Raw genomic sequence first — 27,156 nt, forward strand, 5'->3', positions numbered from 1 at the left:
CACCCCCAAAATTAAACTTTTCACTAACAAGATATTTCCAACAGGATGTAAATAAACACCACGGGTTGAGCAGTGTTTCTGAAGTCAATTTATAAAGGTTAGCTCATTTCTGCAATCCCCAAATGACAGAGCGAGTAAAGCTTCGCTCATCATCGAGCAGGCTAAAAATACCACATTTCAAGTATTAAATTAGAAGTTTCTAAAGACAATCCATATTTTGATAAATAAACACAAGGGAAACAGTATATAGCTCTCAATATACTGTATATGAAAAGTGGTGTCCAGTTTCAAACTTCTAGCAAGACAGGTGCACGGGCCAAAAATGTGATCAAAATAACCCTGAAAACGGTAGCAATCCGGGAGTCCCAAACATTATCTCTTCTGTGTTTCCCCTGGAATTACTCTGCTGGTCTGAGGCATCTGATTGTTATTGAGTTCTACATCTGTAGGTAATCAAAAAAAAAACAAACCCAAGCTCATTCCCATATGGAAACAATTCAAAAGTAGGTTCAGCAGATAAATCCTATTATAATCTTGCTTCTCTGCATATTGTTTTTGATGAGATGTTAATGCAGATCTGTTACTTCTTCTGGAATAATGTTCTCAGTTCATAAAGTTCAAGTCAAGTCATTCTGGCTGCAGCTTACTCTCAGTTTTCCACTTCACGTGCATCTTCACCATCAGACTTCTTATGTTTCCTCATATGTTTGTATTTTTCCACATATGCCTTCACCAGATTAGCTACCTTCATAGGATTGATCTCTCCGCTTTTGCTGTGGCAGATCTGCAAGAGATTAGAAAAGGCATTCAGTCACTTAATGGTATTACAGCAGCTCAGGCAGACAAGCAGTGATCAAGAAACCCTGAACTTCCCAGGAGAAGTGATTCCTGCATAGGCTCCTAGAGTCTCAGACCAGGACACAAAGCAGAAGACTCAACAAGAATAAGACTGTTTTCAGCCAACATTAGGGTAGGTCTAACCCTCTATGTTTGTTTGTAAAACCTACAACGCATCTTGGACTAAATGCACTCGGGCAAGTCATACCAAACCCTTCCTCGCTGTGATAACGGCTATCCGTGTTCTGTCCTAAAGAGTTCAGCCTCTGTTGCCTTGCAATAACGAAGCTTTCAGCTCTGATACATCCAAGTGTCAGAACAACCTGGCATGACGGCTTACACATCTCTGCGGAAATCATTAAGTCTATCACCCACACAAACTGTATTAAAGAGCACCACAGTAGTTATGCTTGATCTAGGACTAGTTAAAGAAGTCCCTCCAAGAAAACAGAGAGACCCTGTAACCCTAGCTGGCCGCCTTCTGCACAAGTAGTATTTAGCCTCAAGAGTGGGACACTGTTGTACTCCCACACCTCTATCATTGCTCAGGATGAACAGTGCTCACTGGTAATATTTTACTGCACGCATTCCAGAAGCGGCCCGAGCACTTACCTACTGAGCACTAACTGAATGCATCTCTGAAAGCAGAATTATTCATTTCTATCACGGGCTTTTCTGTGGTTTCTAATTAACATACCAAACTGCACTGCAATTGTCCAGCAAATCGTATACAATACATGGTAAATGAGTGTTTATTTCCCATTTTTCTGATGGTTTTGAGGAAGTGATGTTCAGATTGAAAGAATTTGGCAGTTTTGAGGGCCCATTCCGAGGTATGTAGGGTCTGTTCACTTTCTCCCAAAGTACTAAAAACTTAATCATTGTTCACAGGGACTTTGGTTGCAACTGGTTTTGGTTAGGTCTTCTACCAACTGGATTTGCTTTTCATGTTGGTCATGCAGAAGATGTGAAATTGCAGACATCATCTCAGGAATTGTTGTTTATGATGGAATTTCCTAGTGATAGCAGGAAGGCAGAGCAGAAAGAAAGTAACAGTTCTCCATGGTACCATTTAACTGCCTCAATCCTAACAGCATTAATTGCTTTCACAAGACAACATGCGTTTGTCTGCTGATAGGTATTTTTTTTTAGCCACAATCTATTCAGCACTAAAGATTTGAGACAGAAGTCAGCGTCAGCCAAATTGCAAAGCCCTCTTCCAAAGTTCAGGGACATCACAGGTGTCCAAGGAATTAATACACAAAATATTTTCTAACTTTAGGAGTAACAGCTTGACAATTCAGGCTGAAGTTCTTAATGAAAGAGAATTAACAACTCCCTCTCAGGGCACGTGCCATGTAACGCTTCAGCTCAGGCAGCTTAAGCTTCAATGTTCCATGTCGCTGACAACATCTTACAAAAGGGACACCTTTGACAGCTCTCAGTGGCACTGCTCAGTCCTGCTTGGAGCAACTTCACAAGACTGTAGAGTCCAGGTCAGAGTCCAAAAATCTGCTATTTCAGTAACACCACGTAATTACTGAAGCTTGCAAGTGCAATCCAAAGTACTGCCACTATTTTATTACCTGCACGGCTCCGCCCCTTCACAGTCACCTTACCTTTTGAACAGCTTTTCGAAGAATGTTCTTATACTCCTCCTTTGTAATCTCCCTCTTCTGGTAAAAAGGTTTAATGGCAAGTTTCACTTCTTCCACAGCCCTTTCCTGCATGTGAAGCTTCTTCATGTACTGCACAGCAAAGAGAAGTTCATTACCTTGTTTTAGCCTGGGAATACTTTCAGAATCTATTTTTCTTAGAAATGCTCAGACAATGAAAATACTCATTTCACCTTTCAACAAACCAAGAGCTAGCCTCAAAGCAATCTCCTTTACTGTACATTGCAGTCTTGAAACAAACCACGCTTCATGCAGTGAGAAAACCTTGTTTTGTGCAACATTATTCTATCTTAGAGAACGTGTTTTAAACAAGCAAACACAATATCTGCTTAGTTTTCATCTCCTTCTTCCCTTCCAACAGCTCTGGAGTAAACATACATCAATCGAAGAGGCTGTCAAAATCTAAAAGCAGCAGGTCAGAGGCGTAAATATAAAGCTCTGCATAGCTCTAAAGGTGCTTTGACATAAGGGCATACTCTATCAAGACATTCACAGAAACTGCTGCTGAAATGGAGGTTCAGTCAAAAACATCTCCTCACCAATTCGTTTTTAGCTTTATGGCAGAAAATAGAATAACTGGCTAAATAACTGTTCTTATGTTAATGTGCGTTGTGAGTTTACAGCAGATGGTCTGTATAGCAGATCCAAAACTCAGCAGCAAGGGACTAGCACTGCTAAATCTCCAATGCTTTTTCACTGCTGATTAACAGCAGGATACAGTCCTACCTCTCCATAGGACTGCCATGAGAACTGATGCTCATTTCAAAACTGAAGAAGAGAGGAGAGCACTGGGCATTTGGGGTTTCAACATTTTGGCTTTCTGAAAGCGACTTTCAAACATTCAAGCAAGAAAGTTTCAGAACTGTAAGGATAAATTAGCTGCTTTAACCCCTCTCAGAGAGGGTACAGAGAAAGTTATAAAATCTAGCTTTTATAAAAGTCATTAAAAACTTTAAAATTTCAAATAAGCAGCTTATTAATATATTGTTTCTAATTTCTACAGAATGGGTAATGCCTTAATTAACAGGACTGTGGCCTGCATGTGCAATTCCAGTTACGCATTTGCTACTTGAGAGCATTTACTCACTTCCTCATTCTTTGTTTTATCCACTGGAGGTTTCTGTACTTTGATCTTTTCTTCTGCATTTCCAACAGAAGCAGCTTGAATTCCCGGTTCGGAGGCAGTAGCCAGGCTGCCCGGCTCTGGAGTCAGGCTCTGTCCTGCCACGCAGCCAAGCGCTGGCAGGCTGCCCTGCATGATGAACTGAACCGTGGGCTGGCTGACAGGCGCGTAGGGGGGGAGGCTCGAGGGCAGAGGTGGCGTCAAAGGTAGGTTTTGACAGAACACCTGTGAAAAAGAGACCGTTTTGTAAATGCCTGTCCTCAAAAGAGCGAGCATCAGATCGGTACTTTCAGAGCAATTTTTATCCACTGAAACAGGCAAGTCATTAGTAGTGTAAATCAGGGAGGCTGCAGTCCGCCCCTCAGCTAGGTCTCTGCGCGCCAGGAACCAGCAGGAGCCCCACACAGCATTTCACTGGTGGGCAGCACACAGGCAAGGACTGATGGCACAGACCAATGCCAACAGGCCATTTTATTTTTTATTTTTTGCACAGCCTGATTGCAATCAGCGAGATGCTCAGAGCTTTTCAAGCAACACGGTTGTTCATCAGGGAAGTGCTGAAAATGGAAGCTGCACACACAGTGCAGAATGAAAGGGAGACGTGCTTCTTCAGCTGTAAGAATCACCCGAAAGATTAAATGATTAGAGGATTGCTGAGGCGTATGGGCTTTATGAAATGCACTACACGCAGAGGAAGGCGAGCTCTGCCATGAGGGGAGGGTGTTGTACAACAAGGGCACAGATGAGGTGGGATGCCTTCCATGACACTGGGCTGTCAGAATAGGAACCAACCTGAGAGGAATCTAGATCAGGAAACATAGGCTCGGGAATCATATAATTGGTTGGAGGAGGCTCATTTAACTGCACCTGATTTAATGTTTGGTTCAAGTCCTCTGCCTTCCAGGCCCCTTCTTTTGCTCGCTGAAGTTTGTAAAACGGCATCCCTAGGTTCCCCAAGAGAAGGAAAAAAAATTTGAGAACAAAATAAACCTTGTGGGTCAAAAATTCAAAGCAGTTATACATAAAAAACCAACAGTGAAGATGGTCCTAACAACAAGGCTGGCTATTAAAGGACTTTGTTTAGCAATCATCAACATTTTAAAGCTGATAAGAGAGGGCTTATCATCCACTTGTGCACTTGTTTTTTAGTGCGTTTCTGTGAGAGGAACCAATGAGAACCACACAACTGTCAATACACATAGCACAGGGCACCTGAGTCGAGCTGTTCCGAGCAGCTTTGGCTTAGCAGAGCTCACAGGAGCAAGCTGTAAAGACGTGCAGCACTGCTTGGTTTTGAATAATCTTAAATTCTGAAGGATAAATCATTCTAGTTAAACGCAGGAAGCACGGAACGCAGACTGTCAGTTCAGAGATCAGGTTGCAGTATGTGCTTCACAGCCAAACAGGTTGCCACCGGCTAGCCGAGCTGCTGAAGTGACAGCAACGATTCATTAACGTGATTCACCTCGTGTTTTTGGCAGGTGCAAGACGCAGGCATTCAGGATTGGGAACCACAGTATCACCCCAGCTCAGATGACAGAGCTATTACACTTACAACTTAAGCCGGGCACCTAAACCCTAAGCCTTACGCAGCCTGCTCCAACTGCTGCTTGTTTTCCCAAAGAGACTTACGTGGAGCTTTTCCAGCAGACAACACACCACTCTCTTCCTCTTGAAGATTCCAGGTCACTCTTTTCACCGGTGCTTTAGATTTCAACATGGGACCCTGAGGTACCACCTCCAGTTCAGGTTTAGTGAAATCACTGGTTTTCTCCGTTGACACAAGGCACTCATCTTTAACCTCTCTCACACAATCTGTTATTTTGCTCTTGGATGAGCTTTGAATTGGCTCAGCCTCAGGCTGAGCTTGCACAATAACCTCTTTCTTCGGAGGTGGCTCCATCAGAGGCGGACACAACGCAGTATTTTCTATTTTAACTGTAATCTCCAGGTTCGTATTGCTACAGCTACCAAGTAATGCTGGATCACTGTTGGCCGTTAATTCAGTTTCAGCCAAAGAATCCATGCTGCCAATTGGAACACAGCTGTTTGTGATCTCTGGCACAAGGAATGCGGCTTCGCTTGCCACTTCCTCACAAATGGGCTCTACCTTTATAGTTTCTTGGGCCTCTCTCTGTTGAACAGAGGTCTCAGCCTGTATTTCCTCAAGTTTGACGTTGGGTTGGATGGTTATGGAAAACTGTTCCAGTACTAGCTCTTCCTTCGGCTCCTGTTTGAAGGAATGGGATTGCTCTGGACAACTGGGTACATTTTCAGCTGGAGGCTTTTCATCTTTCTCCGGCTGGGGAGGAAGCGAGGTTTCTTTCGACCTGTGTTTTCTTTCTTTGGAACGTGATCTCGATCGTGGTCTTTTTTCTTTTGATTTGCTGCTTTTGTGCTCCCGAGATCGAGATGCAGACCGAGACCGAGACCTCCACTTTCTCCTCTCTCGAGATCTGGATCTTGACCTCTTTCTCTCTCTTGACCTCAAGCTACTGTCTTTTTCATACCTCTCATAGCTTTTGTCTCTCCTGTGTTTCCGCCTCTTAGTCCTTTCAATGCTATTTGAGCGGGAACGATCCCTCCGTCTAGATCTTGACCGAGACCGCCTTTTCTTCTTCCTATTTTCATGAAACTCAGAAGTACTTCCAGGACTACCTGAACGTGACCTCGATTTCCTTTTCTCCCTAGACCAAGAAGATTTTGCCTTTTTATCCTTAGTTTTATCCTTCATTTTCTTTTTTTTAGATCGCTCATGACTGCTGGAGCGGTCAGTAGAAGACCTCCTGTTCTTGGGTTTCGAGGTGTGTGTTTTGCTGTGCTCTTCTCCACCTGACCAAGACGTAGATCTGGAACTTCGGTCCCTCGAGCGTGCTCTGCCCCTAGACCCTGATCGGGATCTCTTACGCTCTTTGACAAGTGCCTTTTTCCTCTTCATCTTCTTCCTGCTCCGGGAGCTGGAGTTTGAACAGGATCTGGAACGTGATCGCCTCTCTGTTTGTTCCGTCTTTTGGACTTTTTGTTGCCCATCATTCTTTGAGGGACTTTCTGGTTCTGGTTCTAGTTTCACACTAATATTAGGTCTGATTAATTCTTCAGCATTAAAGAACACGTTGGGGCCCTCTCTACCTTCTTCCTTTAAAGGCTCTGCATTAGAGATTTGCTTAACAACAGAAGAAGTGCAAGGACTGCTTAGAAAGTCTTCCTCATCCATATTGTCTCGTTCCTCTGTATCAGAAATCTGTTCTACAATCCTGCTTTCTGCCGGCACATCTTCATGAGACTCTGTGTTACTAGATGGTACGTCAGATTCAGCCCCAGACCCAAATATATTTTCTACTGTGTAAGGAGTGAAACGACGAACAGTTTGAAACGTTTGAACTTTCGGATTTTCAATAGAAATAGTCCTGGTAATATTAGTTAGTGGGATCCCTGAGCCAAGCCTTTCAGGACTACTGCTTGCTGAACTCGAGTCTGACCCTGTTGGCTCAAAGGGATCGTATATTTCACTTTTGACTTGCTTCTTCTTAACTGAGAAAAGAGGTGAAGGAGTCTCTTTCTGTTGCACTTTGTCATCCACAGGGCGGAAGGTGTTACAAAATCCTGGGTTAGACAGTCTGCTGGAAGGCCCTGCATTTCCAGGAATATTAATTTTAAAACTCTCAAAAGAGCTCGGGCCTTTGCTCCTCGAAGCGCCCAGAAGTGACGAACTGCTATACACGCCTGCATTGGTAGAAAAAGATACCCCGCTTGTACGTGTTTGCTGCTGAGATTCCTTTGCATTTGCCTTCTGACTTTCCACCTTGCTGCCCTTTCCCGGCTGATTAGCGCTCTCTTTGCCAGTCAGCTGGGTTATACAGGAGCTGGGGATGTCGCAGCTTTGGCTTCCTGTGGGTTCTGGCTCCACCTGCTTGCTGCTGGTTTCCTTTTTAATCTTTGGTATCCTGGGAAGCTCAAAGATGTCAATTCTCTTGAGAGGTGGTTTTAATGGTTGCCTCACAGTTACAGCTTTAGAACCAGAATTCAAGTTACAGCTCAGGGGCTTTGAAGATGAATCAGTGGGGGCAAAGTTTTTAGAGTTTCCATTAAATCTGGGCATTTCATCTGACTTGGAGCCATGCCCACTCAGGCTAGCTATACTGTGAGTCTGAACAGACCTGGGCATCATTGAAAATTCCGATTTTACAGTTGCCTTTTCTGCTGTAGTCTGTGCAGGGTTTGCTGCGGGCTCAACCCTGCTCAGGGAGGGTGAAGGCGATGAAAACAAGCTTGGTGAGGTGGGTCTAGTGCGAGTATTCAGCCCCGAGGAAACTGAAGGTCCAGCAATGGAGCTGCTTGCCATGGTCCCTGAGTGCACTGTGCTCAGCTGGGGTTTACCTCCTGAAACATCATCCGCTCTCGAGTCTTTTGTTGATTTTCTGTGAAGAGGAGCTATGGCATACAAGCAAACAATTAAGCCTTTCAAGACGTATTTATCACTTTTCCCCCCAACATGAAAAGAAGTACAGAGGTAATTATTTTAAGTTCCATTTTGGTTTGTAGACATACCACACAGTAATAAGGCAGTCCAACAGTTCTTTCTGTCAGATGCACAAGGGTTACTGTCAGACAATGGCACCTTTGAGGTAAACGCCAATATTTAGGAAATAAATGACTCTGTTCTGTGGGTCTCACTAGATTTGTGTTTATTATTAGTTGCCAAGCAATAAAAATGACTTTAACATAGGATGTTACAGGTTATATACTACTATATAGTATATAGGTTACATACTACAGAGCACGTACTTTCAAAATAAGACCAGGGCGGATGTAGATAAAACAGGCTAATTACAACAGCAAGTGCCAAACCCTTACCTGCCTTCTTTGCTGTCAGAGAACCATCTCTGTTGATGACCACATCAGAACTACTCATCATGAGGAAGCTCTGTCCAGACAGGATACTTCCCAACAGATCAGGCACAGGGGCAGCTTCTGCTTCTTGATCAGGACTCAAGGCAGGTACACTGCTTCTGCATGTTTCAGAGGGGTTACATTTCCTTTACTCTTACAGCACTTGTTCTATACACACACATTACATTAAAAAGAAACCAAAACCAAGGGCATAAACAAACAGAGGTCAGCCAGGGAAGTTCACTGATAGTTTTGGCTTCACTAGAATAATTCTGCTCCCGTCTCTCTCTGACAAAGAAGTATTTACTTCTCCCAGGAATACCACCACATTGGTATGATTATGTGCTTCCTAAGACCTTTGGTAAGCAAATGCTTTTCATCTTATTTAAGAACGATGCTCACTTTGTTACATATCAAGACAGCACATTGTTCAGTGCTACACAGAGGTACTTCCATCCCAGCTGTCTCTTCTCCCCACCGAAACAGGATCACAAGTGTGTTAGTCAGACCTACACTACTGTCTAAAAAAACCTGATGCAACTTAAAGAAGTGTTTAGCATCAGTTGTTGGAATACACATCGGTGCCTACCAGTAGGGTAGGAATACTGCTGTTGTTTTTCAGTGTACCTACGTGTGGGATAACACAAACACTCCCCTTTATGCATTACATAATCTTAAGAAAATAGCTTTAACCACAACTTCTCTGGGCTTAAAGCATGATTTTACCGGATTCATGTTTTATGAACCATTTTGGGAGGGGGATTAAAAAGGTTTGAGCGCTTCTGGTGGTTTCTTGTTTCTCTTTGCTTGTGTGTTTAGTGGAGTTCTGGGTTTTATGTTTGTCTTAAAAAAAGAGAGGGGTTCAAATGGAACCAATAGACTTCGCTTTTCCAGGGAGCTATACTTCATTTCTGTACAACAAAGCAAGGTTTCCAAACCACTTACACCAAAAATCTGTAGCATACAACAGAAAGAGAATATGGGAGGGCTAAAAGCATTGGCCACTTAAGCTGGACTAGGAAACTCACTGTGGTTCAGGCAAATCAAACCTTTAGAAAAGCTGAATTTCAGCTGAACAGTTCTACCTTCTGAACAACATGCTACTCGAGCTACTTCAGAGGATGTGCAAAGCTTCCTGGAAGGCTTCCTTCAGGATGGAGATAATATATTTCCATGGTAACTCGGGATATTTCTGTACCTTTCCTATCTGAATCCCAAGAAACAAACCTTTGCCTTAAGTCAGATGCATGAGAAGACAGCCATGTAAATCTCTTACGCCCTTCAACAGCTTAAGATGAGCTCTCTGCATTTCTCCTAGCCTTCAGCTCCCTCAGCCTTGCAGTTTTCCATGACTTGGTTGGTACCTGCTCCAGGCATTTTCCCCATCCCTGTTCTCACCCTGTCCCTCTCCCTGTGCCCTACCTCTCTGCACTGCATCCTGTGCCCCAGTCCTGAAACTCCAATGGAGCTGGTACTGGCAGGCACACACGTGCGTGCATGCAATTACACACAAAATACATCACCTGTCAGACAGCAAAGCAGAGCAATAGTTCGGTTATAGATTCAAACAAACAGTTTCTTCCAATTTTCTGAGCTCCAACAGACGACAGAGGAGTAAAGCGGTGTGGCTACACCCCTCATTCCCTCCTTTGGATGTGCGACTAGCTTCCCCTGCCTTCTCAGATACGGGAGCAGGGCATTTTGTTTGTTTCTTAAAGTTAATGAGACTAAGAATTGTTTAGTAACCCCACTAGTATGTTTGAAATCCCAACTTGAAAGACTTACAAAATACGTCTGGTAAGAAAAAAGTTAAATGAGAACGATCACCTTGTCTTAGAGTCATTACACAATTAAAAAAAAATAAAAATAGCACTTGATGGATTTTTACCTGGGAAGTCCTACAGAAACAGGTCGAGCTACAGGACGGTGAGACCTCAGAGCTGACTGGGAGAGAACTCTCCTTTTGGCACTCACTGGTGAATCTGGATTTGCTGGAACTTCTTCGTTGCTGTGGATAAAACACACACACACAAACCTTGAAATTACTGTCAAATTGATGAAACAGATAATAAGATTAGGCCATGTACGGTTAGAGAGTATGATACATAAAAAAAAGATTTGTGCCATGTATTTATTTTCTCTTGACTAGTAAGTAGAATTGTGTAACAGCAGTTACTGTGTACTGTTACACAGCAGAATTCTACATTTGAATCTTGTGAGAGATTTTTTTAAATATTAAATGGATAGTTTTCTTCTAAGAGACTCTCAAAAGAGGTCTGCTCAGTAGAAAATTAAATTTCACCAGCAATAATTCAGATACTCCCTCACCAGATTTCAGAGCAATATAAACTATGGCATAGGAAGATTCCTCCTGAATTTAAAGCACCTGGAGAAGTGGAGATGGGGAAAGGAGAAGCATCAAAAATTCCACAGGTCCACTTAATTCTACACAAAGTCACTGTTTATCATATAACATAAATGATAGCTATCTTTACTTAAAGTAAACGAACAATTATTAGGATCTGACTCCTTCACTCTCTAGCCTTTAAATAGCCTCATAGATCTTATTAAAGATTTTCATGCGGCTTATTTCAGCAAACCCCTTTAAAGAAGGCTGATTCTTTAAGAGCTCAGCAACTCAGCCAAGGAGGGAAGAAAGAACAAGCACATCATTACATTATTGTGAGCTGTGCATCCAAAGTCATTTTCAGGTGTGTGATTTACACTCTTTGCAGAAAGTCACAAGCTCCTTTCCAAAATATAATCCGGTACTTGAACTTCTCCTCTATCATAACATCCCAGGTTTCAAATACATCCATGCACACGTGCAAACAACCCAACACTAGTGAAATTAACTTTGGATTATGGTCAGGGACCTGGGATCTTACCTCTCATAAGGATCCAACTCATATGGATCTCCAAACACGGACAGAGAAGCTGCACCGATGTCTGCCCTCATCACACCGAGTGAGGGCTCCGTTGCTTTGTACATGGAAGGAATCGAGGCCCCACGCATGGGTTTACTAAGACCAAGAGTTCGTGCAATACGGGAGCGAGTAGTAACCTCGTTTTTTACCTGCACAGATACAGAGATGGGTTACTTGTATGCCAGAGGCAGGTACAACGTCTTCACATATCAAGTACAGTGATCGGGTTACTACTATCAGCAGCAGAAGTGGTACGCATTTATTTTCTGTGTTTGCTTTAAAGCATTTATGGAACTTACCACAGCCTGTATGCCACTTCGCAAAGAGACTGCATGTATTAACCTAAATGATCAGACAAGTGAAATTTCTACAAATCTGTAAGACAGTCATTCAAAATTGTCAATGTCTTACTAAAGGCTGGGAGGTCAGCTGTCTGTAGGATGTAACCTCTAGTTAAGGTGGCTGAGGACAGAAGCCAGACTGGTACAGAGTATTCAGTGTAGTTCATATGAGAACACTACCCACAGCTGAAAGGGATTTTGTGGGCCCTTGCATCTACTTAACATGGTTTGCAACAACACAGATGCAAATTTCCATAGTCCGTTAAAAGAAGTGGGTGGTGACAATTTCAGCTGAGCTTACATCAGTAAAGAGTAAACACAAGAGCTTAATGGTAGGAGCGTAACACAAAGCCTGCAGGACGTGCTTCAGTGTGATCCCTGCAGTTCAGGTAACGGGATCTGTTAGCAAATCCAGCAAGCCTGCTTGGAAGTTGCAATTCGCTTCTAGGTACATATACTTTTCTGCAGTACACTGGACACATCCTGCACATACTTCCACCAGAAAAAAACAAATCTACCTGCTATCATTTCAGGACAGTGTTTTTCCATTGAATATCATGATATAATCCTCTGATAGATAAAATAGCAGAAAATTGGCAGATTCTGATACTGGCAGAGACTCACATGCGATCTTACTCTTTTCTTCCCTCTTCTCTTCTTCATTAAACGCTTGCGTCTCTTCAGCTGCGTCCCTGACGTCTTCTTCCCAACAGAGGATTTTGTCTGAGTTCTTTTTTTGCCTGCTACCTTCTTCCTCCTACCTGATGGGACACAAGACGACCAAGTACCTGGCTAAATGCTGGTGCTATGTTGTACCCTGCACTCCCCTTTTCATAGCCCCATGGCACACAAAGCAGCTGAAAGCGATCTACCGTGTGCTGCAGCACTATAAAACAATGCAGCAGAAAAAAGCGAAGACGTTAAGATTTATTTAAAAGTAATCTTTATGATGAAAAGACATATTGGGGAGGGGATTACACAGACCTACACATGTACATATGCACGTGGCATACTTCTGTAGCTGCACAGGTGCGGCAGCACACAGCTGCTCTAAAGTATTTGGTATGATTCAGGCTTATTTTCCCAAAGCTTTTATTCTTGCAGATGGGAGCCACAGAAGGCTTCTGATGCCCTTACCTGTTTTCCTTTTCTGTCTAGCAGGAGCCCGCGGTGTAAGAGGACGCTGGTAAATGGCTGTGTTCAGGCCCGCTACAACTGCCTCAATTGTTTCATCCAGAAGAGAGGACATGAGGTACCTCGGCACGTGCTGGGGGGGGGATTAGAAGTTACATGATACAGGTATCTGAAGATCAGCAGCAAGTTCGGTATAAAAGCATTTGAAGAGAAAGTGAATTGAGATTCAAAAGATAAACACAGCAGCCAGTAAAGCAGTTACGTCACTGTTCTCACCTACTGGCTGTTGGATTAAGGAGAACCTGGCCTTGCCCTTCAGGCTCCCTCACCATCACTAGCCATGGCTAGCTTAATGCCAACTTTGTTAAAAGAGTACTCCCACTCAGCAGAACTTTCACAAGTCCACTGAACTGACGTCTGGCCCAACACACAACGCATGATGAGCATGAGGACCAAAAAGCCAACGCAGCGTGGATATCCCACCAAGGTTCACATTCCTCTTCCTCTCTACACAAAAGGGTCAACCCCATTTCAAATATATTTAACATATTTGAGTTGAGTGTATGGATGCTGAGGCACTGGTTCCTTCCTTTGGTTGGAAAGAGGTGACAAGCAGGTTTCTCTCAAAAGCTACGTCAAGCACGTCACGTCCATGCCAACCATATTCCTAAAATGTCTCTAACCCCCCTCCTTCCTTCTAGCAACGCTACAGTGACAGGACAGACATTACAAAAACCTAAGGCACCAATTTCAGCCTGTATTAACGGCTATAATAAAGACCATTTGGGTTTCGCTAAAAATTTCTCTCCTCCAATTATAATGATTTTGATGACAGATTCAACATGTATACTCCAGAGAGCTAATTAACAATCTACTGTTCTTCCCGACCAGTAGGAAAGTAAGATGACAGAAAACCTACACATTTTCTTGCCCAGATTTTGGCATTTGTTTTGCTTCCCTCAAGCCAGTCTTCAGGAAAGTTATTTTTCTGCCTGAACTTACAGAATATAAGTGTTGCTTGTGAATTTGAGGCACTTCACAATCTTAAGTGCATTTTCTTTTTCTTTCTCACCTGACCATTACAACTGGATTATAAGGGAAAGCTTAAGCCACCAGACCTCTCGCCACTAACTCTGTCTTTTGCCAGTCTGTACTTCACACTCCAAGGAGAGCCTCTGCACCTAACCCAGCCTGAAATCCACAGCTGACTGACTGACTTGAATAAACGCTTAGTTTTATCCACTCTTTTCTCCCTTTTTTTTCTATTTTCCTATCTTTGAAAAAAAAAAAAAAGACAATACAGTCAAAACCAAAATAGCATATTATTGTCCAATGATAGAAAGCTTATGGAAAATTATGGAGCAGTTCAGGTTGGACAGGATGAAGGGGTTCCCTAAGGAGGTCTGACCTTTCTGTTCATGGCTGTGACAACACTGAATTCAAATGAGGTTTCTTAGGGCTTTCTCCATCTCAGGGCATTAATGAAGAACCAATTAACATATCACTAGTCCCACAGAGGTTATTTACAGGCTCTACTAAGTCACAATATGTTCCTGTGCAAATTAAGGCTTCTTGTATTTACGGAAGTGAAGGGTAGGTACTTTGGCTAAAGCCAAAGGGGAGGCCAGGCAGGAGATCCCCGGTTTGAAAGTGCTCACTTTGCAGCACAGTAATTGTTACCTACAGGATCCCAATTATTTCAGACAGCGTCATCTCACCCATCTCTATTAGTTCAGTAAGCAGTTCCATGAGTAAAGGATTTCAAGTACCTCAGGGATTTGGGATACTCTCTTGCATAGATTCTGGGGAACCTATTAATGAGGTTGAATTCACACCACCACATCAGCAAGGACACTAGGATTTGGGTTTGCACTACTTAATAGGAGGCTAACTGTAAAAAAAAATACAACTTAATATTTTTTCCCCTCCGGTTTGGCTGAAGGTGGCCAACAGGTCCAACTGCTACAGGGAAGGGGGTAGGAGGACAAACAAGCAAATCCACAAAGGTCAAATAAACAGGTACACCAAAAACAGGAATGGTGCACAAATTATGAACTAACATCTGCTGGGAATAAGAATATAATTTTGCTCACGACTGAAGTAATAAAAATGCAGATTAAGAGAAGAAGATACTACAGATTTCAAAATAGAGAGAATCTTGCTTGTGTGCTGCAAAGTCACCTGTGCTCTGTCCCAAGTAATAAAAAACAAGAACTCCACAACTACTGACCATTTTGCTATGGATGGTCAGCACTCAGACAGACAGATGAGCTACTTGAGGGGTGGGATGCATTTCAGCTCTTCCACAAGGTTCTTCCAGAAGCTCGTCAGCAAATAATTCTAAATACCTGAATTTGTTGTGCAGTTGTTATCCGGTTTCTGTTCACTGTTGCCCTCACTCGCTCGCTCTGCCGAGTCCTGGCTATAGCTCGGGTTCGGACATGAGGACGTAGCCTGCTCGTGGTAGGAATAACATCAGCCACGAGGGCAGCAACCTCTTCTTCACTCACGTGATCTGTATCTTGAAAGAAAAGATGCCCAGGTCACTTCTCTTCCTACAGGTGAAAGCATTTGAGAATTTTGGACAAAAAAAAAATCTGCATTCCCCTTCTTAAGCCAAATGGCCTCCTAACATGGACACAATTCTCTCAGAAAGAAATGAATACAGACACCACCAACACTACTGCAGGCTGCAACACAGAAACAAGGTTTTCTAGGTAAAACAAAATGCTGCCACCTTGGCAATCTGAGGTCATGGTGCTAATAAATTCTTTGCAGTGTAATACAACGCAATTGCACTAAGGCTAGCTTCAGGAAGGTTGAAGAACGCTTGTAAGAAGAAACGCCACAGGTTTTTTATTAAAATTTGGATTTGCAGCTACAAAAACCCCTATCAGTCAACAGGTTCAAGAGAAGAATGCCCAACAATTATCCTAAAGCAGACCAAACCAGGGGTTAAACATCTCTTCAAAACAAGACATGCTTCACAGCATTTAAGTCAGGAGAAACTTGTTTACTTTTATTGCACACCACCAAACCCTCACCTGCAGCAGCGCTGATACCCATGGGAGCACAGGCTGGACAGAACCATTCATCTACAGGGACTTCACTCAGAGGTGGGTTAAGGCATTCCATATGATACCTTGAGAAAGAAAAAGAAATAAAACAAACAAAAGTCAAACAAAGTGCTCCTTACCAAGGGAAAAGAGCAGTTTATGTCTAACCACAGAAAAGATAAGACAATAACCCCAAGTGCAGATGCATTCTCATAAGCCTGAAACTACAGTCTATGTATCTTCTTCTACCATTCTTCAGAGAAAGGATGCTACCTGATAGCTGTATAATGGTCTTTGATTCTAGTATGTGATTCTAGTATGTATTTTTAAATCATTCTAGGCCCAAATAACACCCTGAAAAGTGACTGGTTTAACCCTCATGGTGTGGTACGCGCTTACCATTTGAACTCAACAAGTGTTCAAACACAAGAAGTGGCCAGAGCCAAGACTAATGGTGGCGAAGAGAAAAGAAAGGAGCTGGTGGAGCTCTGACACGATAGACAATCTGGAAACAACATCAATTTCCTGGGAACCAACGTGGCATTGCTGTAACTGAGAGTTATACACATTTTACTTTGCATGACTGGGCACCGGCCAGCTGCAATGCCTTATTATGTTGAATAAACACATTTCATCCCTCCCCCACAGCTCTTGATTAAGAAAACAACTAGTGATAAGGATTTCTGCACAAGAGGATGAACTAGGTTGCAGAGCACTGTGCAGCTGGCTGCCTTCATACACCTGCTTGCAGTCTGGAGACCAACAATACTGACTCTAAAATACCATCTTCCTGAGGACTCTGCTCATTCTCATCAGATCTCAAAGGGGAAGAAGAGAGAATGATGCTCCCTCAGGCATTTTGAAGTGTTTTCTACCCAAAGAGAAGCTATCCCGGAAAGCCTTTTAATATTACCCAACTTTGGCTCCATAATTCGCTCTATTCCACTTTCAGCCGTTAAAACAAAACGCACACAAAGCAACACACATTAGTAGCCCAGAATTTCTAAGGCAACTTAATCTTCAAGTTATACTGCTAAGAAGAATTCAAACAGACTTCCCAATAAATGAGATGCCTCCCATCAAAACTGAGTGTATAGAACAAGTTCCCCAGCCAAGGAACAGCGACACACACACAAAAAAAAACACTGCAGAGAGAATACAACCGTTAATTCACCTCCCACCCACTGCTCCAATTCCAGATTTTGTCTTTCAAACCTGTTCTATGAAGTTGTGATTATCTCAATTTGCGACTAGATTGCAAAACCTGCTATTATGTTTATGCTAAAATGTATTAACTATAAACACAAAATGGAATACCACGTCCCTATTGCATAGAAGAGCACATCTGAGCAGATGAGGTTTCACACTCCTTCAGAAACACAAGAAGATGAAGCTGAAAAATTATGTTTGCAAGAAAATCACTATGTTAGAGTAGCAAAGTGTTTTCCTTATCTGGGAAAGGAGAGCTCCTTCTCCAATTGCCAGCTACCAGGTATGAGACAATTTCCCTGAAGTGGTATTCTGACAAGTAATATTGTTCAGGCTGAAGTCGTAACAAAAGTCCTTATAGCAAGAGCTTTGTTACACACATTTTAGATTATCCCTGGGCTTTCTGAAGTCGCATTTGAAAACCCTGGACACTGGAAAAACTTATTGCAACAGCTATTTAAGAGCTCCCCAGATATTGAAAGAACCCAATCACATATAAAAACATAACAAAACTCAGTGCCAGACCTTATGTAAGGGTAAGGTGATATTTGCTTTACAAACAACTCAGAGGTAAATTGATTTTATTCACACTCATTCTCTCATTTACATGCACTCGTGTGCCCACCCACTCACAAGCACAAACACTCCGGCCAGGATTATTTCTGTGCAAAACAGCAGACAAAAGACATCAGCAGTCAAGTCCTCTACACTTCTCTTGGGCTCTTTGTGACTGGCAGTGATGAACTGGTTTCAGACTTCTTTTCTGGACCTTTAGGGAATGAACAGATGCTTTGGGGAATCTTCTGCCTTACTATTTTGTCTCAGTCCTCACAAATCGTAAGAAAAATGAGATCTATGGAATTCAGGAATTTTGACCACAAAGCTAGCCCTGGTTTTCATTTTGATACCCATCTTCAGGGCAATTTTTTAAAATGACAGAAAAATCAGGACTTTATAGAGTTTCTGAAGCCAGTACTACCTTCCATACTCATGGAAAGACAGGATGACTCCTTCGGCTATAAGCCTGATGGAAAAAATAATGAAATGAAAAAAATGATGAAATTTTCAATCCAGTGTCAGGTCAGAGAGGACGTGAAGGAACAGAACCAGGGTTTGAAGCAAGCTATTCCACGTTTTCCTAGGTATGATCTCAGCCACGGAGAGCTAGTACAGACTGCGAGTTCTTTCTTCAGGAAGTGCTTCCAGAGGTGCTATCTCCAGAAGCTAAGCATTTATAAACAACTTATTTTAAGAAAATTAAATAAAAATTAAAAACTGTATCAAACTTGAGTAAAAATCTATGGAATTATTTAGAGAACATATTGAGAGAACAAACGAAAATCTGCGAGTCCAAATAAGACTTATGAAACTTCAGAAAGACCTAAGAGTTCAGATAAGACTTACGAAATGTGTTTTTTTCCCCAAGTATTTTAAACTACACTTGTTGCTCAGTGTTTTGATGACATGCTTAACAATATTTAGTGTTCCTGATTGCGTCTTTTGTGCAGAAGGTGAATCGATGCATATGGAGGCTACAGAACACAAATACAAAACTAAGCTTACCAGTTATCTTGTAAGCTTGATAAAAGCCATTTTTAAGAGATTATTTTACCAATTTGCTCAAACAAGCACCTCATTTTGTTCAATAGGGGACTTCTGACATCAAATTGACAATGCTGCAAAACTGATTCAAACAGTACAGCAAGTTTAAACTCTAGCAGGAGACTATAGGCCCAAAGTCACATATAAGCTCCATGGTGCCTCCACTGAGCGATTTAAAAGTTATTTCATTTTTCCAGGAGGAAGAAAAAAGATGTCAGGTAGACACAGAATTTAGCAACACTAAAATAATCATTTAATAGATGTGGCTATGCAGAAAATACCTCAAAATTTCATGAAACTGTAAATCCCGAGCTCTTGCACGCGACATTAAAGCCCAGTCAACTGGGACAAGTCACGCACCTTTTCAAGGAGGCATAAAGAATGCAAATGTCAATCATACAGGTGCCGTACTCCTTTTGCATCTTTCTTACCCTGCATCACAGCCATCGCACAGCAGCAGGCGATCCTCACGATCACTTCTGCCACACACCTCGCAGAAGGTTGGATCATCCTCTCCATCGTTACCCTGAGTTTTTGTGTTCTCAACAGGAATCTGGATAAAAAAAGGGATTCATGTTGTATGCAGAACGTGCCACTTAAAATCCATTGTCACATGAGCAGTAACAGCGGCAAAACCTAAAAGTGAGTGAACCAAGTGGCCACCACATACCTGAACCTTCATTTAAGTTCATTCAACACATCTCAGATGCGATCAAATACTTTATGAGATCTATTGAACTTGTCTATTGTCAGACACTGACAACCACAGAAAACTGTCTTTTAAGAAGCAGAGGAATCAAAAGTTCCTGAAGAAGATCAAAAGTAGTCAAAAAAATCCCAAAACAAAACTGAAGAGAGCAAGCTTAGCTCCCCCCCCCCCCAAATTAACATTTATTTAAATCTCAGTAATTTATGCTTCTGTTAAAATGCAAACAATAATAAACCATCAGTTTATGAAAAGAGAACAAACTCATAGATGCCTTCTAAAACCCGGTTTGTTTCAGATACTGATTTAACAAGGGCAATGACAGCTCTTCAATATTCTTTTGTGAGAGACCGTCACCACACTCAATCTGTGCCTTTACGAGCTCAGCTGCAGCCTCCTCTTCCTCCCTCTCCCCTTACAAACCCAGCTGCTACACAACAGAGCTGGTAGCAAGACACAAGGAACAGGTCAGGTGCATTTAACCCACATTGTTCCTGTTGGCATTATACAGTACTGCAGGACACTGGGCACTTTCCCCATTGGAACTGGCTTATCAATGCAGAACAGCTTAGAGGCAAACTGTACCAAAAATGCAGTTGTGAAAATCCTTTCTGCCTTCTGAGCCAGCATCACGCTTCAATCCACACACGCTAGTGTAAGAAACATGGTTAAAGATGAGGAAAATCTATAACAGTGCCTTATAGGGAAATCTCAAATCAGGAAAGCTACCAAGTATCAGACACGCGTGCTAAAAAAGTAAGCCTCTGAATAGCTATTTTGTGGCTATCTTGTTGTTTACTACAGCAGAAAGCTTACCTTTTTTAAGATTTTACCACCAAAATGCGCCCGAATGCTAATGTACTTAAAGAGGATTCGATCCACTGGACAGGAGTTTGCATTCTAGAAGGAAACAAAGTATTTTTCCCATACAATTAATACACATACCTCTTGATTCGATTTCTAAAAAGCAAAATTTAAATTATTCATGTGATAAGCATTAATGTAGTAAGCATTTTAAAAGCTATTGGTATTGACATTTTAAGCATTTAAATCTGACTTATCTGTCAAACAACTTTTTGCATCAGAGAAGACTTTTTTTTTTTAGAAAAGCATTTATTATATCATTGAAATCATTTCATTATTATTTGATTGCCAAAGGAATATCGAAGTTCTTCCAAACATGGCCTTGAAATACTGCTCATGTTGGAGGAAATTTTATTTCTTTGGGGAAGTAAGCAACTCAAAATTACCTGCAAATCCATCCAGTATCTCTGATTTTAATTACCACTGGCACTGTGTAATTCTCACCCTGGACCATGATTATAGGAACTAGGCAGTTAGGAGGCAGTAACTTTGACTGAAAAATACTGAATTCAGAGCAAACTGCTGATTTAGTGATCTTCTGTGTCTTTCCTGCGTTTAAATGTTCACTGTTGCAACAGACCCTGATCCTGCAGTCACAGCACAGAAGTTAGAGAGATAAATATATGTCTACACGCACAGAGAAAACCAATACTGTTGGTGTCTTGACTTGAAAACAAGATTTTTAGATGCCTAGAAATGCACTTGCTCACGGTATCACAGCTTTCAGAGAACAGAACACGTCAGAACGGGTACAAGAAGCAGATCCACACTTCTCAAACATGAATCCTGGCATATAAAGCAGTCACCTAAGTCTGTGCAGAAAAGCTCAAGGAAGCAAATATAAATATTACAGGGAACTGTTCTCACGAAAGAAGAACAGTGTGACCAGACTGATGAGCAGAGCACGTCAGAAGGCCGCAGGAAATCGAGTCCAAGCAGCTCACCTTCGACCACTCCACGATGCAGTCCAAGCAGAAGTAATGGGAGCAGTTCTCAGGAGTCCCCACAGCCTGATCTCTAAACGTGTTGAGGCAAATGGGGCAGTTTTCGCCATCCTCATCAGAGGAAACGTTCACTACATTTAGGCGTGGCTCTAATTTCAGAGCATCAGTCATTCCCTCCCCAGCAGCCTCAGCTTCTTCCTCCTCCTCCTCATCGTCATCTTCGCAATCTTAAAAAGCGAGAAAGGAAACAGAACTCCAATATGCTGTAGGGCTTCAGCAAGGGGAGCAAGCGCAGGGGGATTCGTAAGGGATGTTAGCTTGCGGAGAATTCCACGTAAGCTTACTTTACAGGTCTGCAAGGGCAAAACACAGCCTCCCCGGTTTGAGGTAATAGTTTTTGCTGGTTTTTACCCCTCCCCCCCCCAATCCCCTCACTAAAAAGCAATGGATTACCCTGGTAAATAAACAAATAAATAAATAAATGCCCAATAACGTGACTAGTCTTGCAAGAGATTAAAAGGACAGACAGCAGAAAAACAACAGGTTACCACGATGCCAAGATACCACTGAACATGGAGCTTAAAAATAAACTATCAGGCATCCAACTTTTCTTCCAGTTATTAGACACTCCAGAAAACAAGGCACAGCAATACACTTGCCTACAGAAGAACAGGTTAAAGAGTTCACAGGTAAATCACCGTTTTGAGGGGATTTGGGTGCCTAGCTGGAGACCACTCAGAGAAGCTCGATTTTGAGTAAAATTCATTTTAAACTCTCATCACGTGTTACTGAGCAGTGTTTTCATTTTTAGTACAAAATACAGACACATCTTAGTGTTAAGACTGAAGTTGTCAATTTCAAGAAGCAATGAGAAGTTATGTAGAAACATTCCCACTTGAAAAATAAAAGACCAAGAAGACAGGGCCTGTGTGTTTTCTATTGATTTTTCCTGGCAGGACATAGGATAGATCATTCTAAAAGATGGATTAATTAAGCTTTTTGGCACCTTGCATCAGCTTTTTAGAACTAGTCTGTGTTCAAATCAGTCTACCTAGTGCTTGGAAGACTGTGCTCTTTCTTGCCTTCCCAACAAGCTTCAAAATGTGACAAAAAACTTTGTTTATCCACTTGAGCGATTCAGTTTCAGAAGCATATGCATTTCAGTTTCAGAAGCATACGCATTTTCAGTAAAATAAGTTCAATAACATCCCCACTCCTTTTTCCAAAGGAAAATTAGTTGTCTTCTTCCCTCCTCCCAAAGCTTAAAAGCAATCCTAATTTCTTTCCAGAACTCCCCATCACGATGTTCATTTTCGAGCAAACTGCCATAAACACACTTTTCATAAGTGAAAAAAATTTTTCATTGCTGTAATTCCAACTTTTTTTCTACTCATGCCAAGGCTCCACCACTGTCAGTCACTCCTACTGCCTGTAACTACACAGGTTTAGCTAGCGGATAGTCTTCAAACATACACATGCTACAAATACCTAGAAACTGGGGAATGTCCGTGTTTATTACTGTAGTTTCTGGGCATCACCCTGGCAGAGCAGCATGGATTTACCTTTCACAGTTACTTTCTGGAAGGAAAACTTTCATCTCACTCTTCCTTCAATTGTTAACAAAATACCTCTGTTGTGCATGTTAACAGCCTTACCTTCTAATTCTTCATCTTCACTTTCTTCTTTGTCCTCCTCACCTCCCTCTTCCTCAGAGTCATCTTCCTCCTCACTCCCGGTGTCATCTTCTGATTCGCAGCTGTTCCCACCGTTGCTTTCTAAGGAAGAAAAAAAGAGGGGAATTTGGAACACGAGTACAACACCAGAATTCCTGCTCAGGACATTGTATAGAAAGCGAAACCCCAGATTTCCTCAGCGAGCTTCTCAGTAGCGTCAAAGCCAGCAGCTCAGAGCAACTCAGAGGAAGCTCGCCAGCAGTTTGAGATGCAGCATTCAGAAGTCAAACAAAACATTTTTCAGGGAACAAGAAAAATGGTCGCAAATACAGCTTCACTTCTTTTGGGAGGTTAAAAAAAAAAATGGGCTCTCAGACCTCCAACCAGAAAGGCGGACATGCAGAGCCTGCGATTACCTGTTTCACTGAGGAGTGCCAGACTCTGCCTTTTGCCCTTGCCCAGCGCGGCGTTCTTGTTTATCAGCTCATCCTGGCTGTCATCATCCATGGCAGGACATTGGGAATCCGCTCCCTGCAAGAAGGCAGACGGGGGTGAGGCAACACAGCACCTAAGCGAGCGCAGAGGGTACCGCTACCGCACAGGCACTGAGCGGCACTTTGCTCTTATTTTTCTTCTGGTTAGATCTACAACAACGGAGGGTCTGGCTTCGTGCTGCGGGAAAGCAGCTCTTACAGGAGTAGGACGAAGAAAACCCCTGCTTAGTTTTCCCAGTTTCAGGTCAGAGGTGGCCTGAAACCAGCTCCTTGTACAACCCAGTGCAGAGGAAAGATTCAGCTTTGTCTTGGATGACCCAAAAAAAAAAAAAAAAAAGGATAACCGATAACCAGACCTCCCCACTAAAGGTAGGAGAAGAAAACCTGCAAACGCCAAAACCATCCCGCGCACTAGCTGTAAAGAGCAGCACCGAAAGGGGCCAGAGGTCAGTCTGCCCTTCGGATGAGGGCTAACGGGATGAAAAGTAGACGTTTCAAACCAAAATACTTCATCCTGCTCGATTCAACCAAAACGAGAACAAGGAGGATGCGTTTTAGGTCTTTTTCTAAAAAGGCCTTTTCCCAGCTCCGTCGTGAAATAGGAAAGCCTCAGAGCACACAACCGCAGCAAAGAGGCCACTTCACTGGGCGCATATTAATGCCATCAAATTAATTGCTGTGCATTAGCAGACTGGCAATAAAACTGACAGATACCGAGAGACGGCTCCTGATCCAAATCCACGCCGACGACCAAACCACAGCTTTCAGCACGTGGTGCTACAAAGCGTCAGGGAAGGAGGGTCGCCGTTCTGCAAACAAGCTGTGGATGAACACAATTAAGTGACACTTACGAAGCTTGCTGTTATAACCGCGCACGGAGGAGAAATTGGATTCTTCTGCAAACGTGGCAAAGATGTTTCGGGTGCTCTTCTCCCCCTCTCCCTGCTCTGCATTACACAGCCTGCATATTAAAGTCATTTTTGGAACAAAACATTATGTTTTATTCAAGCTCTCGAAGCACATCCTCACTCGTTCACTCCCTTTTTTGAGCCACGTAGCACAGCTCTGCACTGGAGAGCCTTAAAAACGCAGGCTTTGCTAAGGCGGGCTGAGTTGTAAACGCAGCCTTCACTGCTCAGGAAAAAAGGCTAAAAAGATCAAGCTTCAGGACGAGCGGGTTCCTGGTCAGGATTTCTCCTAACTTCGGCGAGAATCCTGCCTAAGCAGAGGATTAAACTCCTAGCTGAATTCGTGGCTGTTAACGGGAACGCTGAAAAATGGTTTTCGTTGGCTGAAAACGCGCAGACTCATCAAAAGCCAGTCGCTGCAACGTACCCAAACCAAACTGGGAAGAACCACTGGTTTCCACCAGGAACGCGCCAGTTCCAGCAGCGCGCACGGGTGAATTATTCAGAGGGAAGCCCGCTTACATAAGAACCTTCCAAACGGGAGCTCACGAAGCGAGTGGCGAGGCTGGAGCCAGGGAACAGCGTGATCTCGCGAGGGGCGACCTGGGTTTGTCCCAAACCTCCTCGTTTGGCGGGAGGTGGGAACACCTCTGTGACCCCCCCCTGCCGCGTCCAAGCGGCCACGGATCTCCCGAGCCCCCGAGGAGCTGGCAAAACCAGGTGGGGTTTGCCTCAAGATCTGTGCAGTTAGAAAAAAAAAAGTCTGATTTGATTTGTGGATAGTTCGAAACAGGTAAAAAGGAGTCAGGCAAAAATGAAGGGAATTCAGGATTTTAAGCTTCAAGCGGTGAAGGTAAATATCTCACTGCGTGAACAAGCTTCTCGAATCCGGACAGCTGCTCTCAAGGAAAAGGGAACCGAGGCGGGTTGTGCGCTTCATACAATTGCTCGCCCTCCTATTATTTAAGGGCAACAAGCAGCACTTCCCCGTTTTTCTTCTCTGGGGAGACATTTCAGCATTTATGACATGCGTCAGGGCTGCCCAACCCGTACAAAAGCGCAGCTTTCAGCCCAGCCCCTATCCTCCCTCCACCCCGCCAGGAGCTGGGAGCAGCAGATACCAAACAGAACGATTCTTACTGCTACGTGAAAGAGAAAAGTTGCCGGAGAAGGCGCTTGCGTTCATCCCCTCGAGGCCAACCTCAGCTGCGCGCCTCCAACACGAGGCCAGGATGTCCTGGAGCACCACCCCGCTTTCAGGGCAACGCGGAGCACTCTCCGTGAGCTGCACTAGCTGTTTCTGCTTGTTCTAACTGAATGTTTCCTCCAGAAGAGGGGTTTGTCAGAGAAACACCCTGGCTTTCTAAAGCCCCTACGGACTGCCACAAAGGGGGACTCTGACCGGCCGTGAGCACGCCGCAGCCAGGAGGGAAGGGCTAGACGCGAGGCTAGGTCAGAGGCAGGAGATCTGCTGGGCAAGGCGTTTGTTTTAACCTGCGGGAGGGGCGCTGGGGACGGTGCCCAGGCAGAGAAGGAGCCAGCTGGGTTTCCTCACTGAATGCTGATCTAATTTCAGGGGTAATTATTGAGCAGCCTTGTTCCGGAGAGCACTTGTAACTAAATTGAAGGCTACTAAATATTCCAACATGCACTTGCATTGCCATAGCTGCTTTGTTATTATTATTCCCCCCCCCCCAACGCGCCCTTTTCTTTCATAAACTGACCGATGGCACACACCTGGAATCGAAGCCAAACACAAACTCACCTGCTACGTTAAAAGTAAACAACAACAGAAGAATGAAGAGTTGTAAAAGCCATTCTCGTACACAGGGTACCTGCTGTGGTGTGCCCGGTCCCTGCCAGCACCCTCCAAACGCGGACGTTAAGAGGGGCTGTGCCAGGACAGCAGGCACCTTAACAGAGCCCCATTGCCCCGTGCCAGCCTAACGCGCCCGGGAAGCTTTAAAAAAAGCCCTCTAGGTCTGAATTTCGGTTAGGCTTCCCCCCGTTTACGCTACAAAAGGGATTAACTCTGTAACACCGGTATCAAAACCGCCCGTGCGATGACTTCAACCCCTTCGAGCCCTTCAGAACCTACCTGAAAATTAACCCCGGGGTGGGCGCGCTCACAAGCGCTCCTCGCTCCCTGCCCGGAACCCACTCAGCCCCGGGCCCGGCACCCGAACCTCCCCCAGAGCCTCCCCGGGAGCTCTTGGGGCGCAGCGTAACACAAACCCAACCCCGGCGACGCGGCCCCAGCGCCCCCGGGCATCGAACGCCGCCACCGGGGGGGCTCCGAGGGGGGATAAATAAAAACGGGCAGCGGGGCGGGGACCCCGAGAGGCCTCAGCACCGCGGCCGGACCCCGGGGCCCCGCTCACAGGGCCCGGGGGCCCCCAGCCAGGCCCCGGTGCCTCCGAACCAGGCCCCGGGGCCCCGGTAATAGGGACCGGAGCCCCCCAGCCAGGCCCCGGTGCTCCCCTACGAGGCCCCGGTGCCCTCCCCAGCCCCCGCCGCCGCCCCCCGCACTCACGCAGGAGAAGGCCCCGGCCCCGGGCCGTGCCGCCGCCGCCGCCGTTCCGGGAGGCACGGCCGGAAACGCCCCGGGAGCTCTTCCGGGTCACGGCCCGCCGGTGAGGGGGGACGGGGGGGGGGGGAACGGCGGCGGGAGCGAACCACCGCGGGCGGGGGGGGGGGGGCGGGGCGGGGCGGGCCGTGAGGGGGGGGGCGGGGTGTACCACTGCGGGGCGGCGGGGGGGGGCGGCTGCTGTG

The 27,156-nt window shown here is 44.2% G+C and overlaps 1 protein-coding gene across 2 annotated transcripts; it reads right to left on the reverse strand.

The window, feature by feature from the left end:
- Positions 1 to 67: 67 nt before the first annotated feature.
- Positions 68 to 27,068, reverse strand: PHRF1 (PHD and ring finger domains 1). 2 transcript variants are annotated; one of them, XM_080593832.1, is made up of 18 exons: positions 26,918 to 27,068; positions 23,399 to 23,513; positions 22,965 to 23,084; positions 21,310 to 21,536; positions 20,318 to 20,401; positions 19,227 to 19,348; positions 15,973 to 16,070; positions 15,277 to 15,449; positions 12,932 to 13,061; positions 12,419 to 12,555; positions 11,415 to 11,602; positions 10,415 to 10,534; positions 8,491 to 8,645; positions 5,269 to 8,067; positions 4,504 to 4,580; positions 3,601 to 3,861; positions 2,457 to 2,585; positions 68 to 784 (listed from the first exon to the last, which is right to left on the reverse strand). In XM_080593832.1, the coding sequence occupies exons 2-18, from the start codon at positions 23,487 to 23,489 to the stop codon at positions 650 to 652; spliced, it is 5,046 nt and encodes a 1,681-aa protein (XP_080449958.1). In that variant the 5' UTR covers positions 23,490 to 23,513; positions 26,918 to 27,068; the 3' UTR covers positions 68 to 649. The 2 variants fall into 2 exon arrangements, with proteins under 2 accessions (XP_080449958.1, XP_080449959.1); XM_080593833.1 differs by lacking the exon at positions 26,918 to 27,068 and adding an exon at positions 26,483 to 26,873.
- Between the last annotated feature and the right edge of the window lie 88 nt (positions 27,069 to 27,156).

Source organism: Anser brachyrhynchus (genome assembly GCF_964034855.1).
Source record: "Anser brachyrhynchus genome assembly, chromosome: 5".
Classification (NCBI taxonomy): Eukaryota; Metazoa; Chordata; class Aves; order Anseriformes; family Anatidae; genus Anser; species Anser brachyrhynchus.